This window comes from Euwallacea fornicatus, chromosome 12 (assembly GCF_040115645.1).
Source record: "Euwallacea fornicatus isolate EFF26 chromosome 12, ASM4011564v1, whole genome shotgun sequence".
Classification (NCBI taxonomy): Eukaryota; Metazoa; Arthropoda; class Insecta; order Coleoptera; family Curculionidae; genus Euwallacea; species Euwallacea fornicatus.
In genome coordinates this window covers 3,047,885-3,062,937 of record NC_089552.1, presented here as the reverse complement: position 1 = coordinate 3,062,937, position 15,053 = coordinate 3,047,885, and the positions used below count along the sequence as shown (strand labels likewise).

Here is a 15,053-nt window from a genome sequence, read left to right as displayed (position 1 = left end):
ATATGTGCACACGTTCTTGAGACTTTGGTGATTAGCCAGACCTACCTTGGGTACTGCAGAACACCTAGTTTTTTAGACAGCACTAGGGATTTGCCCTAGTACGAAAACAAAATCTGATCATGCTGCTTCATTCCGCTTAGAGCTCCATTTGGTTTTGCCTTATGTGTCTGTGTTCAGGTTCAACCTCAGAAACATCTGGAATTAATTTTTTTAGGATCTTATTAAGGCAGGAGGAAGGAGCTAGTAGGGCTTATTCCGGTTAAAATTGTTCATTCTTCACTGTCACACGTTATTGAATTCCGAATCCAGTTTAAAAGGACCAGGGCCGTAATAAAAAAAAAAATTATGACGGCTCAGGTAAACACGAATCGCGTTTTGCAGCTGAAGTACGTTGTAGAGGAGCCAAAGCGGCAATTATAGTGTGAATTATTTTGAAGTGCTTCTCGAACTAAAGTGGGTAAAGAGCAAAAACATTTAATCAAAATTTCTGCGCAGCTGATTTTGTTGCACGACGACGCCGCGCTACGGTTTTGCTACGAGAGCCAAAGTCAAAAAGATAAAATTGATTTATCTTCGGCGGTATATTTATAAAAATGGAGCAATTAATTTAATTGGTATTTACCTTTGAGTGCCGAAGTCAGTGCCAAATCTGAATAAAAATCCGGGTTTGGGAAGTGCTTATGTGAGTAACGAGCGATTTTAGAAAATGCTTCTAAAAGCACACTTACCTGGGAAATTCTCCGATTTTCCAACTACAAACTTTCAATTGTGCCCTCGTTTCATTCCGTGGACTTATTAGCAAATATTTTGATGGCTGATGTTTGCTAATTGGTACGATTAGTAAATTTTGAACCCGCCTGTTAGAACCAACATCGGCTATAGATTAATCGATGCCGTAGAACGATGGTTTTGGTTTCCATACAAGCCTTCAACCTATTTTGTTGCTTTTCCTGCTAATTAAAGGTCTAGATGAAAGGCCGGGAAAGTATTGGGAGTAATCTGTAGGTGTGCAGTTTCCCTGCTTGAATGTTAATGAACCATCAAACAGCAAAAGGAAACTCGCAACATCTCTTATGTGTTTCGAATACTGCTCGTTCAAGCTAATGAATAATGTATTTACATCCATTAAGATATATAAATTTACAAGTGATACGATACGATAGGAGAAGAGTAGGTTACTCTAGCTACTGCTGGAGCCGTGGAGTAAGCAATAGGAGCGTGGGCCAAGGGAGCGGCGACTCTGGCGGCGAAGGGGGCGACGGCCACGGCTTGGCCTGCGGCGTAGGCGACGGGAGCAGGTCCGAATCTAGCGATCGTAGCAGGAGCGACAGCTACGGGAGCGGTTATCTTAGCTACAGGAGCTAACCTGGCGATGGGGGCGTGGGCGATAGCAGGGGCGGCAGCGACAGCTTTAACTGCAATAGCTGCTGGTTCTCTGCGGACGACCGCGTTGAAGCCGTTCACTGGGTCGGCGGTGTAATCCACGATCCTCCTGTTGCCTGAAATAAAACCCATACAGACTCATTTAATGGAAGAAATTCATCAAGTACCATCAGGCTCAACGAGGGAATAGCTGCCTTCAACTACATCTCCGTTTCGGGTCTCAGTCTGGCTTTTGCTGTCTCCGGTGAGCTCGTCGTTGATATCGTATCCGTAGTTGTACTGGGGATTCGGGTCGTATGCTTCACTCACTACGGTCTTGGTAATAGGAGTGGCTAGCGCCAACGGGGCTGGGGCGGCGGCGTAAGCTGCGGGTTGCAACAGGGCTCCAGCATGTGCCATGGCCAAAAGGGTGGCGAATGCGATGAACTGTTATTACGAACCATGTTTAATGTTGTTTAAAGTGGTTGCGCTAATTATCACTTACCCTGAATGCCATGATTGATGCTTGTGGTTTGCTCGATCAAGTTGCGAACTGCAGTGATCCGAATCGACCCCAGTGATCTTTTATATTCGAAAAATGTGGAACAAAAATGCACGTGTGTCTCAACCAGATCACCCGAAAACCGGTAAGTTCCAAAATTCGTGAGTGGTGCATTACGTCACAAAAGTGGACATTTTTTTGTTACCAAGGTTGAACTGTAATTAAAATTACGGTGCAATTCAATATCATTATCAGAAGCGAAAAAAGGGACTGGAAAGTTTACTTAAAGATCATCAGTGCAGTACCGTAAATTTTGCGTAGATTTGATGAAGTGGCAATTAAGATCGAATTGAGGAAATCTCAGACGAAATCTAACGTAGGTCGTGTTTATGGCCCCAGAAAGAAAAATGGGGCATTAGTCGATAAATAATTGCCGGACGCCACTGTGGAAGGTTCAACAGAGCCGTCAAGGATGCGATATTGAAAGTTCGAGGCAAATGGATTTTTGGTTAGTGAATGTTTAATACTATCCGGTGTTTATGTGTTGCAGTAATCTGCGTAAAATTCGTAAGAAAACCAGGTCATTTTGTTTGGATCACACATTTACATGAGAGTGTTAATATTTGCCGATATTTTGAAAACTGCATCTTCATGACCACCATCGTTCTCTAAAATGACCCTTGCAGGGTTGGTGTGGGAGCCACACCAGCGGAAAACAGCACTTAATAATTTCAGTGTTTTCTTGACAGTTTTCATGATATGGGAGGTATCTAGTTTTAATAATTTTTCAAACTTCTATCGTCGAAATCTCGAAAATGAGAAACACTGGAAATTCATCGCGGAGTTTTAACATAACTTTTCATTCCCGAAACGGGTGATTCCTTTTTTTATATATTTTCGCTTTTCTGAAAATGCCTTAAAATGAAGCTTCCTTTAAAATGCCATTGGTCTTGATGAAGTTACCAAAATTTCGTACATTTCTGGACCAGTTGCTTTAAGATATACCGCAACTTTTATTCGTCTGGTAGTGCTCTATAATAGGGTTGCCCAAATCGAGTTCTAATACAAGTTCGGTCTAGTTTATAGATGTTATCATGTTTTCAAGTAGTTGAACTAACCTTTTTTTTTATTCGCAAGGAAACTTTTCAGTACGATTTATATTAAAGAGAAAGTTCCACGTAAAACCGATTTTTTGTAGGTGATTTTTTTTTGTTTATTGCTCCTCGTGTCTAGCTTTTGGCCGAAACGCGGCCATTACACGACCCATCCACAGGAATGAAATTTCTGCCAAATGGAATAACAATAATTGAATAATGCTTCTGGCTTAGTGGTAGTGAGGGCCAAAAACCAGCTGAAAACTTTAACGGTTCTTCTCTGTGCCCGGAGTTTTTGTCCTGGAACTTCAGCAACTCCTGTTTTCATTGGGGATTAATTACTCTCTAAGAGATTTAATTTGTTTTAGTGGTTAGGGTGCAAAAAGACCGTGCCTATTGTACATTCCGGAATGCTGTTTAGTCGCAGAAGGGCGAAGTTTGTCTAGCGGAATTTCCGCAGTTGAAATTTTTTCCTAAATTGAAGTAGAAACCAGAAAAGCGACAACACATGTCGTAAGCCGAAAGTTTGTAACCTAATTTACAAGTTTTTCAGTTTATCCAGTTTATATCGTAACAGATTTGTGCCTCGGGAGCATCACACAACGGCCTAAAAGGCCACCTGAAAGTTTACCCCGGAATTGTGTCTGAAGTTGAGCCCTTGGGGACAATTTGTTTTAACGGTCCATTTTTTCGTAACTTTCTTGTCAGGCCATTAACATAAAATAATGCCTCCCTAGTGCGAAAAATTAAATTTGGTTGTTCGCTTTGCCTTCTTCAATTAAAAGGAAGTGCTACCCCTTAGGACGTGTCGATTATCCCGCGAAATCCCTGTAAATTCCCTTTCGACCCATTGAATTATCCCGTTTTCGAGCTGAAACAACCTCAAACCGCACAATAGAAAAGGCTTTTTCCTTTTTCTTAAACGACCTAGTAAAGTAAATTAAACCGTTGGACGATTTAACTAAACCTAAATACAAATAAGAGGATTTTCCGGGGATTTCTACAGGGCATTTCTATTCGGAAAATGTAGGAAGTGTGCAATAACATTCAAAATGAATAGGCAAATTCCTATTTTAATTAACTCACCTGGATAAAGGAAAAAACTTTTATAGACGAAAGTAAAAAAAAAATTATTGCCCAAATGAGGATAATCGCCGTAATTGCGATTTATGGGTTGACATCTGGTTTTAGTAATGGTAACCGTGTAAATTGATCCGCATAAATAGATTAGAACGTTTCACTTCTTATGCAGTGGTTGGCAACGACGAAAAGAAAAACGATATCTTTTTGCCAAGATTATTATTGCTTCTAACAAGTGTTAAATTTTGCCTTTGGGCCATTAAAATAACATTTAAAGCAAGATTTTAGAGGTGAAAAATACAATAAAGCTTCAATCAAATAGCGTTGTTATTATAGTTGCTCCGTTTAAACTTTGGAGTGTTCTTTGAATAATGACGATCAGGAGATTGGCTCACGAGTTTAGGTCTTTGGCGGCATCCATCCTTTGCTTGGTAAGCGGCAAGGTATATTTTTAAAAATTTAAATTGAAATCTGCTTGAAATTACCTTTTCGACATATACTACGGTAAACTTTTCGTCTTGCCCCCATATAAAGATCGATTTTCGAAAACTCCGTCACCAGTCCCATATTTTTGCCGCGCATGTGCCAGATCTGTTTTAACCAGTTTAAATGATTTCATCGAGTAATCACCAAGAATTTTTTCTTCAAACTCGATCTCAGAAAAAGTATATCTCCAAGTGTCTTCAGATTTTGTGAAAATCGGAACTACCATCGAATTCGGACCACCCTGTTCAGTCGACTGGGGGCGCCCGATGTACTGTCCTGGAAGGTTTCTCTATTGTAACATCAACAACACGTAATTTCGCTCCTCTTTCAGAATTAAAATTCTCATTTAAATGGAAAAATACAGATTTTATTTCACACGTCCTGCAGCTTTTGAGATATAAACTTGAAATTGTGTACAAATCCTCCTCTTCCGTGTCTGGCTATGTGATAAAACTCCCAGTTCCTAGGAACTTTTGTTAGAAATTCTACATTGTGTTTTTATTTAAAGCTCTTAATGATCCCTTTTCAAGAGTTCATTAATGATAGAAAATTAAGGCATTCATAGTTTGAATTACAAAGAGAATTACGGAGAACCTTAATTTTGAAAAGTTTGGTTGAAACAAAGAATTCCAGGAATACCGAATTATGTTTTCTTTTCCTTAAGTTTTTGCTCTGAATTTTTTGTCCTATTTATAATACGGCAAGACCTATTTTATTGGCAAAATTTGATCTACACGTACCAAGTTATTGTTACGTAGCGAAAGCATAACATGCCAGCAAAACAACAGTAATTGCGAGCACTTTGGCGCGAGGGTTCTTTTTGTTTGCCGATGGTAAGTGCCTTCGCTTGAGGAAAGAAAAATTTAATTAACTTACAGAAAAAAATTATCGGACGAAGAATAAAGTCGAGGTACATTTGGTTGGGCAAATGTAACTCGAATTCTCCCCTATCGGCACTTGCAAGTACGTCTTTTAATGGTCATTTACGAGGACTGAAGGAAAAGAATTACTCTCGCGGGCTAAGTTCGGCTTTATTCGTTCGAGGACATACGCCTGAGATCACTGCAACGTACGTACAACGTTTTACGCACATATGCTACTTTTTTAATATTCTGCATGCAAGTAGAAAAATATTATGCCAGCCGGTACTGCCACAACCATCCTTAGCTTACCGAGGCTCTTTGCTCTACAACCCATTACGAATCGAATGAGTTAAATGCCCGATGCAAAAACGGACCCCTTTATACGCGTGTACGTACGTAAACTAGTCAAAACGAACTGAGGACCACTTCTATAAGCCCTTATAAAATGAATTCCATAATGAATTTTTAACTTACCAAACGTCGGATTACTCCGGGAACATCAGGCTTAAACATAACATTTAGTTTCGAAAAATAGAGCAGAAAACGATAAAGATAATAAAGAATTGCCGCAGGTATTTAATTTTCTTCCAAATTGTGTTGTTGAGATGAACTTACCAAATGCAATAAACAGAGAAAACTAATAATGGTGTCGGCCTCGGGCTAATCGGACTTCTTGACACCGTCTGGGCATAGAGTTGATTAGGTTTTTTATCATTTCTCTTGGAATGTTGTTCCATCTTTCCTGAAGCATTCCTGCCGGGTCATCTAAGCTTTCGGCAGTTGGACGATCTCTCTCAACCTTCTCCGTAGAACGACCCGTAGGCGTCCTGTGAGGTTCAGGTCTGGGGAATCGGCTGGCCACTGCAAGACTTCGATATTGTGCTCCTGAAGGTATTGCGTCACGAATCGGGCGGTGTCGGGACTCGCATCATCTTGTTGAAGAATAAAGTATGGGCTCTCTTCTGCTGCGAATGGGATAACGTGAAGTTCTACAAAGTCTTGTAAGTACTGACTTCACTATTCGGTCTCAAAAGACGTGCGAAATTGTGTTTATTATTGTTACTATTTATACGTCAAAATTCATCGCGAGTTGCAGAAAAAGCAATGCAATGCCCTCCACTGCAGTGACCAGTGCAAAACGAACTAAATGTTATCTTCAGCATTTACCGGCCTAACAAGAAGGCGCCCTTAATTGATCTTGAGTAGTTTATAATATCATCAGATACTGTCTAATTATAAATATGGTGCTCATTGCCCCCTTAGGTGTAACCGTATTAGCAACTGTTTCAGTCACGACCTGACCAGGAAGCCCTTATCTCGGCCATAATATTCATCTTCTCTGATAGAATCAACCTCATTCCCATTTTTTTAGTATAAAATATTTTTTATTGCAAATTAATGGACCGATATCTGAGACTATTTTCCTATCATCATTATAGTTAATTAATATTATTAGCGGCTTATACTTTAAAAACAATAGTTCAAATGAAAGGTGTGCTAGTTTTCCGCTTTATTGCATTTGCCCCAATGGCTAAATAGTAGTATAAAAAGCATCGTAAGTGACGAAAGAAATCTTTGAATTTGCCTTGGAAGTGTCTGCACACCCTAATATGGAGTTATTCGTAAATTACTAAAAAAAATTTCAGATCGAATTTACATAAGTTTTTACCAAAGGTACGAAATGGTTCATTTCACATTCATTTCTAGGTCACTCTCGAATCTATAGAAAACTCTTGTAACATTAGATAATTTCATTATCCATTCTGACTCCAAGGGTGATAAATTTTCTTCCGCCCTGAAAAATAAAACTACACTCAGCCTTCTAAGTAATAGCTGATACAGCATTCGATCAATGTGGGTCAGCTTGACCGGTTGACCAAGTCTCATGATAAATAGATCGTAAAAGGGATGTCGCACTGAAGTCCGCACCTGCAGTTCATTTATTATTTATAAGCTAAATTTCCTTTCGTTTTATTAACCTTCGTTAATGCTTCGTCCTGCAGATAATTACCCCAATTATCCCAACTCTACATTTATACTTTAAATTTGTTTCTAATAGTAGTTCCACTTCAACATTTCAATTTATTGAATGTCACAGTTCCTTCTGTAATAACACGGATTTAATAAAAGAATCAGATTAAAGTTGATACTTGCAAAAATTCAGGCAACTTTTTCACTTTAGCAACTTTTGTTTGTTACGGGACTCATCTCTAAGGAATATATCTTGTCCCAAACAGGATACATCAAAAGTTTGGCCCTTAAAAAGTGTAAACAGTCCGGATGCCTTGGAGACAATGTAATACTTTTAACAACTTTTTAAAGCTGCCTTTTTTTAACTTTTTGAAAGAATTATGCTTTTTCTTACCATGGGCCTCATGCGGGTATCCTTCTTAAATGGTGACCTTAATTAAAAAGAAAAAAAGACGACAAGTTGGCAAGGTGTGTATACGGTACCAACACGATCCTCGAGCTATCTAGAGTACAAAGCTTTGGTTCATTGCTCGGTCAGAGAACGTAAATTATACCTCATAGTGCTGATATGCATGGACGGGCGTACCTCCATGAACTGTCGAGCTAAAACAAAAGTTTTTTCGGAATTTTGCTAAGCAGATAGTTCAATAACGGTTTCTGCTATTTCCTCCATTTTTCTTCACTGTTTACGCTCCGTTGCCCTGAAGTCAACCATCTGGTTTTAATCGCTTCTAATTTCTTTATATGATGTTTTACCTTTGCGTGCATCAACCTTGAAAATTTATAAAATAACTCGAGATTTCGGCGTAAAATAAGCAATTTTTTGGGCTTTCTATTCGATGACATTTCTAAATGCAAAAATGCGTGACGATTTATTTGCATTTTAGAAGCGGAAATTTTACTCGTTCATTCACGTAGCGGCAGTATACTGAACCAAAATGAAAGTTATTTGAGGCTCCGAGAGCTTCGCAGAGCGCCTTACCACCTTAGCACCACCGCACTTTTTGAGAAGCTCCAGAGCTGAAACGGCTTTAATAATGACTACAGGGATAGACTGCAGAAGGGGCTACAAAGTCAGAAGGACGACAGAAGAGCGAGGGTAAAAATAATTTAGAGTGTTCCTATGGGCCCAAGTTGAGGGATCTATTACTCACCATTACGAACCACGATCACTTCGTGTTTCCGTAATTGAAGGGGCATCAACGCACATAAATTTTTCAAAAACAACATTATGGATGACTCAGGCCATTCTCGCAATCTCATGTGCGATATTGCGCTTTTTTTTTAAAACAGTTTATGTTTATTTATCTACACTTCCTCATACATAATTATTTTAATTATCATTCCCAGTAACACATAACCCTGAAGAAAGCACTTTCACGATAATATTGAAACGTAGGTTTTGAACATATTTTACAAACGACAATGCATTTCGGCAGACATCAGTGAAAGTTGCTCTTTTTATTCCATCTTCTTATTCAGCTTAATATTTTCATTGCGCTTGGGAACGTCCTTATCGTTTCTACTCCAAAGCGTTGCTAAGCAGTAGGATCAGGAACACATTAATTGCCAATCTAGAAATTCTCTGAAATTGACCACTCAAGTTGTAGTTACCCATCACCAGAATGGAAATATTAATTCTCGTGCTGATTGTCGCACTGCCCTAGTCTTAGCAATGCTCTCCTGCGGGAGGTGTGTCACGCACGTAGGGCGAGTTAAATTCAATTAAAATTCGTCGAGTATTATTCGATTAGATGCGACTTGGGTTTGGTTTCGATTAAGAATTGGCCCAAGAGTTTTCCCAAGGACAGTGGAACACTGTATCGTGGAAACTCACAATTTTCTAATATATTTTGATGATATTGTTATCATAGTTCCGATTTGCGGAAAATGTGCTCGTCTTTGTGGGGATTCATGCAGCTTCTACTTGAATATTGAGAAATGTAAATTCAATTTTCCTTTTGGCGCGATTTACTGACCCGAATGCCTCGCCGATGCAGAAATTGAAATCAACATGAAACTTCGTAGTCTTGCTGGTCAAAAAGTTAAAGCTTTTCCGCGCCAAATTCTTCAACACACACACACGATGCTCATCGATAATTTGCTCTCACCTATATCCCGAGTATTGAATTTGAACTTCTTTTAGAAATACCGAGGACATTCGAGACATGCATACTTATCTCTTTTTGCCTCGTAAAATACCACTTTAGGAAACAGAATTTCCGTAAACCCGACACAAAAACAAGTAATATTTTATGGGAACATTCCGGATACACGGTTATTTCATTACCTTTCGTCCCGTTTTCGCCAGGTTTTACTTCATTGTTACATATTTAATAATCGAGGGGGATAAAAAACGCCGTTTTGTTTCTCATACCCGCGGGCATAAAAACGTTCGGGATAACGGAACGAGAAACCCCTTATAAATCAAAACCACCCCGGCCATTTATCCAACGCTCACGTTTAACATTCGTGCTTGCACTTTTTGTGTGGTTGGTTTTTCTACAGGCATCAAGTACTAATTAACAAACAGGTCATACCTAAGCAAAGCACATAGATAACTGTTTTGTCAGACAGTACGGTTATACTGAAAGACCCGAGCCATTTTTCAGCCAAACGACTTGAAGCCATTGAAAGGATACACCTACTTTGTGGCCAACATTTGTTCCAATTTTACCGAAATTTCTAAAAAGAAGTTTGCCTGGTAATTTAGATTCTCGTGCAAAACTGTGCAAAATTCGCCTTTTTCTGCTAAAAAAAAACTTGTGTTATTTTCACTAAAGCACTCTTTCCTCATATCTCTTGTCTAGAAGTGAACACAACTATTATATTGTAGGCGTATTATTGGACTATTCACGGTTTATAACTCCGGTTTCGAGTCGCTAACTCGTACCACCTGCATTAATGTATTTAACTTGCGGTTATTAGCCACTGTTCCTTAACCGGAACGTGGGAGAGAAAGTCTTTTGAAAAATTTCATTTTATTGTTGCACAATACGGACGACCCTGCTTAAGGCCATCACCATTATCCCCGGGGGTATGGGTGCTAAAGAAATAGTTTAATGACGCCAATAAAGCTGGAAGTATGGTACAGGAGGGAGCATTTGCGGTGGATGTCACTGTAAACTCGCCTGCCTGAGGCATTAGTAAGGGCTATTAACCATTTGTTTCAAACCCTGTATGTTTAATGGGAATAATCACCTTAGTGGTGTTGGGAATTAAATGCTTGCTGCGACCTCACTATAATCAAAACTTCACAAAGATTTTCCTGCCCACACCAGATACGAGGGGGTATCAAAAAGTCCCAAGACGAATGCTTAAAAACATTATTTAAAAATGTCGAAAATTATTCGACACTCTCCTTCAAAGCACTCCCCTTGACAACGCACACACCTTTCACAAACATCGTTTCCACTGCTGGAAGGACCCTGAGAACTCTTCTCGTGGCATGCTGTTCGGCTCTTCCAGCGATTTTTCTTTCCTGTTTTCGGCCGGGTCAAACCGCTGCCCTTTCAAAGATCTCTCGAATTTGCGAAACAAGGAAAGGTCCGCAGAGGCCAAGTCTGGCGAGTAGGGAGGCTGAGGCATGACAGTCGTGCCGCTTTTTGTGCAAAATCGCGAGTGAACAACGCAGAATGAACTGGTCGGTTGTCATGGTGCAGCGCCCTATCTCCGCTTCGCCACAGCTTCATTAGAATTTTTTTAAATGCAATCATTATGTAAATAAAATTTAAAAAACACTCATTCTCTACTTTATTTAAATTCGTGCTGCGAAATGTTGAAAAATCGCCAAACGCGCAAAACTCGTTCTACAAAAGAAGCTGTCACTTTGCGAAAACGGAAAAAAAGAAATTAGCATCGAAAAAAACAGTAGTGCTGGAGCTGAGTCACGCCAAAAAAATGCTGTCAGCGCTTAAAATGCTGCGCTTCGTTGCGACGTTGCCCCGTAATATAAAAAGTCCTGGAACTTTTTGATTGCCCCTCATATTACAAGGTATTAGGACGACTAAATTAAGCGTACCATTCCAGGATGAAAAAATGTCCTTGTTATTGGGATTTAGTCTGTGGTACAACTGGGATCAAAATAGTTTGTGTTTGTAAAACAAGCATGGAAATTTTTTGAGGTAATTCCGATTTAATTGGGTCTTGCAAAATGTTTACTAAAAAGTACAAAACTCTGTTTATAAAGCCTTTCCCGGATGTTATTATTGCATTGCAGCTGCTAGTTGATGAGTTTTTGGAGAAATGTTGACTGCGAATAAAGTGAATTCCCCAATATTAATTAAAAAAAAAATCAGATACGCACTGAAACCTTAAAAAGGGATCAGAGAGATTCGCAACTCCCACTTGAAAGGAGAGATACTGAGTCACTCGTCTCGGTTACATTGACAACACTTCAATTATTTTTAATGAGCATTGGCAAAAGGGCTATTTTGCACTCTTAAGATCAACGTTGGATACGTGTTTATAGGTGTATTCAATCAAAGAAGGACCAAAAGTTATTGCGTCGAAATATTTCCCGTTCCTGTTGCTCAGCTGCGAAAGGGATTCTCATTTTCCGGAAGGAATTTAGCAGGAAAATAGGTATGAGCTCCGTTGCATTTTTATTACGAAACGCCGCCGTAGCTAAAGAATGCATGGGATTCTTTGTTGTCTATAGTGAAAGTAGACCTTTATGCCCACGTACCGTACGTTATACGTTCTTTCGTATAACGGATCTTTCGGGTGCAGTGTAACTCATATCCAAGCAAGCCTGAGGAGTCTTATTGCAGAATTGCGAAAGTATTTATGGCAGAAATTTATTCTTAGCAGGGAATGTGTAATTGAACGTAATCTGTGCAGGTGACTGTGTGACGAGTGTTAGTCATCTAACCTCTAAATCATAAATATTCTAACTGGAACCTAAATGTGTAATTGTCCACACCACAGCTTCCTCATGAACATGATAATCTCATGTTGTGTCGTATCCACTGTCTGGCATTACCCCATGCACTATTATCTTTCTGCATCTGTTTTCATTTTATTTTTTCCTTTGTGCATATTCCTCAGCTTTCTTTACCTTTGCTTAACCGAACAAAGGTGTTGTTTGGAGCTCTATCACATCAAAACAACCAGGAAGCGCCATAGAGACCCATATGCAGGTTGCCGTTTGACCATCCCAACCTTTTATGTAGTGTATTTTTTCTCGTCCATTTACATCAATTGAGAAACTTGTTTAGCTACTGCATTCCCTTCGTGTTCGTAACTGCTTTCGACCTATTTGAGAAAATTACAGGTAATGCACGATATTTTCTATTCCCTTGAGTCAATGGGTATTTCATGTTGGATTCCGAATAGTGGCGAATAGGGTGAAAATGTGTTTTCTCTCATATTTTCACAGCACTTTACAGTAATTTCAACAGAAAAGTTACTGCAAATTAAAGAAGCGATTCAAGCTTCCTGAAGGGTGCGGCCAGTGGCGTATCAGAAAAAAAAGATTTAAGTAAAAAGTTGCTTGACTCCAGGAATGTTTTCACCCTGTAGATTTTTTCTATGATCCGGAATTCCGAGCAGCCTAGATTGTACGGCTATCCATACTCCAGAAACCGAAGTCAAACCTTTGACAAACCGCGGGAGCAATAAATGTCTTTTTTTTTATTTGTCGATAAAATCGAATTTTGCTACTCGAGGCGTTTTGGAACTTATGGAAGCAGGAAAGGCGGCTGGTATGGAGCAAATATATCCGGAACTGCTTAAACTTCGCGAACCACATGCATTCCAGCGGCTCACGAAGTTCTATAACAATATCCTTGAAACTGGAACATTCCCAGTTCTGTTCAAGAAATCCATGGTCGTAGCTGCCATCAAACCCGGGAAATATGGAAACTGCACATCGGATTACAGACGAATGTCACTCCTTCGTGTATGTTCTAAGCGATTAGAGATATATATTCTCAACCAAATATCACTTCGGATAACGAATACCTTCGAGCTGAAGAGCGTTAGGCCGAACCGAGGTTGCTATAAAACCCCAACGTACATTGAAAATGGGTTTCAAAATCTCTCGAATGGAAATTTGAGTTACTATCGCTGTTACCTCAACGAAAATTACTCTCTATATCATGGTCTCTCATGCTTTCAGAAAGGAATTTTCTTTCTCTAAATTGTAGAATATATAAACCTATGATAATATCAACAGCAACATTCCCCAGCATCTCCTATTATCTACAATCGCCCTCCCAAGTTGCTGAAAGTAATTCTATTGTCTAGATATATGTTAAAGAAGATCTTTATGACTTTTGGCTCTTCGCAGCAGAATCTCGTTACATGAAACTAGACAGTCTGGTGGGATATATCCTTATTAGCTCCGACTAGGAACTCTCAGCTTCAACAAAACTTACACATTAAATAAATCCGAAATCTTCCTAAACCTAAAGTACTCCCGCTCTTTTATTCGAAATCGATATCTGCTTGAAGAAGTTCGGTGTCAGATGTAAAGTAATCGAATAACCCTATATAGAGTTTCCTGCCATGTAAAACTCCTTTTGCGGGAGGATTTTCGCAAAGTTCTCTCCATTAGATAACCGAAACCTGACTAATTCAAATAAAGGTTTATTGGTTTTGATTTGATGTTGTAATTTTTAAAACAAAATATTGGCTTTAATGGATGTTTTCCGTAGCCCTATATCCATTAAATTCTATTGTTTTTCAGGTAACCGTGAAATTGCTTTCGCACTGGCATAACGTATACTGCAAACATTTTTATCCCTATTAATTCAAACATTGTTGTGATGTTCGATCGATTGATTTTTGTTGCTTTTGTTCGGGAAATGGGGGATTATCACGAAATTTAAATATAAATTGCTCCTCTACATACAATTAATACCACACGGGTGGTCAAGAAAATACTTTTCACTGTCCGGCAGTGTTTTTAAATCTTTCAAAGGGCCCATTCATCCTCGACGAGGAGATGGATTCGGGCTGCGGTCCAAATTAATAGGTAAAATTCAATACTGAAGAGAAACAAATGAGAAGAATGAATTTAGAGAATAAAAATACAAATTACAATCGAAACCCATTAAAATACGCCCGAAAAGCGCCATTTCTTCGACGTCTGCAGACACAAAGCCGAAAAGACACGAGACAGCCGGAATTAATTAAGTGTCCGAAAGGGCCCTTAAAAAGTTGTTTTCTTTTGTTTTCCGCAGTCCCGTGGGAGGCTGGTTTTCCACAAAGTTTCACTTTCATCCAAGCCATTGTCCCAACATAATTAATCAGGTATTTCAAAAGAATTAATTGCCCCTTTTCTGTGGTTTAAAAGAATGGCGAGATCGGGACGCTTTTAGGCGGTGGAAGAAATTATGCTGAGAAGTTATTTTTGAGAGATTGAAAGGAAACGTTTAATGAGGATTCTTATCCCAAGGCGACTAGTGAACAGCTCAATTCTGATTCAAAAGGATGTGGAAAAGGCTTTAGATGCCTCGTTCACAGTTCCAATTCACACAATCACAATGGGAGACCGGTCGTATTGACTGAGAAAACGTCCCTGTGGGTAGAAATATGTATTTGTGGTATCAAATGAAAGTTGCCTTCTATTTAGGGTTAAATATAACGATTAATTTGATCTCTACTTCCGTGGCTGGTCCTCATGTTGTTCCGGAGATACCCACTCTAAAAGCTAGTAGTGCCTGACCTATTTCCTGAAATTTATTTGAG

The 15,053-nt window shown here is 39.2% G+C and overlaps 2 protein-coding genes across 7 annotated transcripts in view; one reads left to right on the top strand and one right to left on the bottom strand.

Moving 5' to 3' along the window:
* Positions 1-15,053, top strand: part of Fas3 (fasciclin 3) — a 156,410-nt gene that overhangs the window by 36,199 nt on the left and 105,158 nt on the right. The gene's annotated exons all lie outside the window — the stretch shown is intronic.
* Positions 1,141-2,070, bottom strand: LOC136342329 (larval cuticle protein A2B-like). The gene is made up of 3 exons (XM_066288006.1): positions 1,868-2,070; positions 1,551-1,809; positions 1,141-1,499 (listed from the first exon to the last, which is right to left on the bottom strand). Exons 1-3 carry the CDS (start codon positions 1,877-1,879, stop codon positions 1,141-1,143), a joined length of 630 nt encoding a protein of 209 aa, XP_066144103.1. The 5' UTR covers positions 1,880-2,070.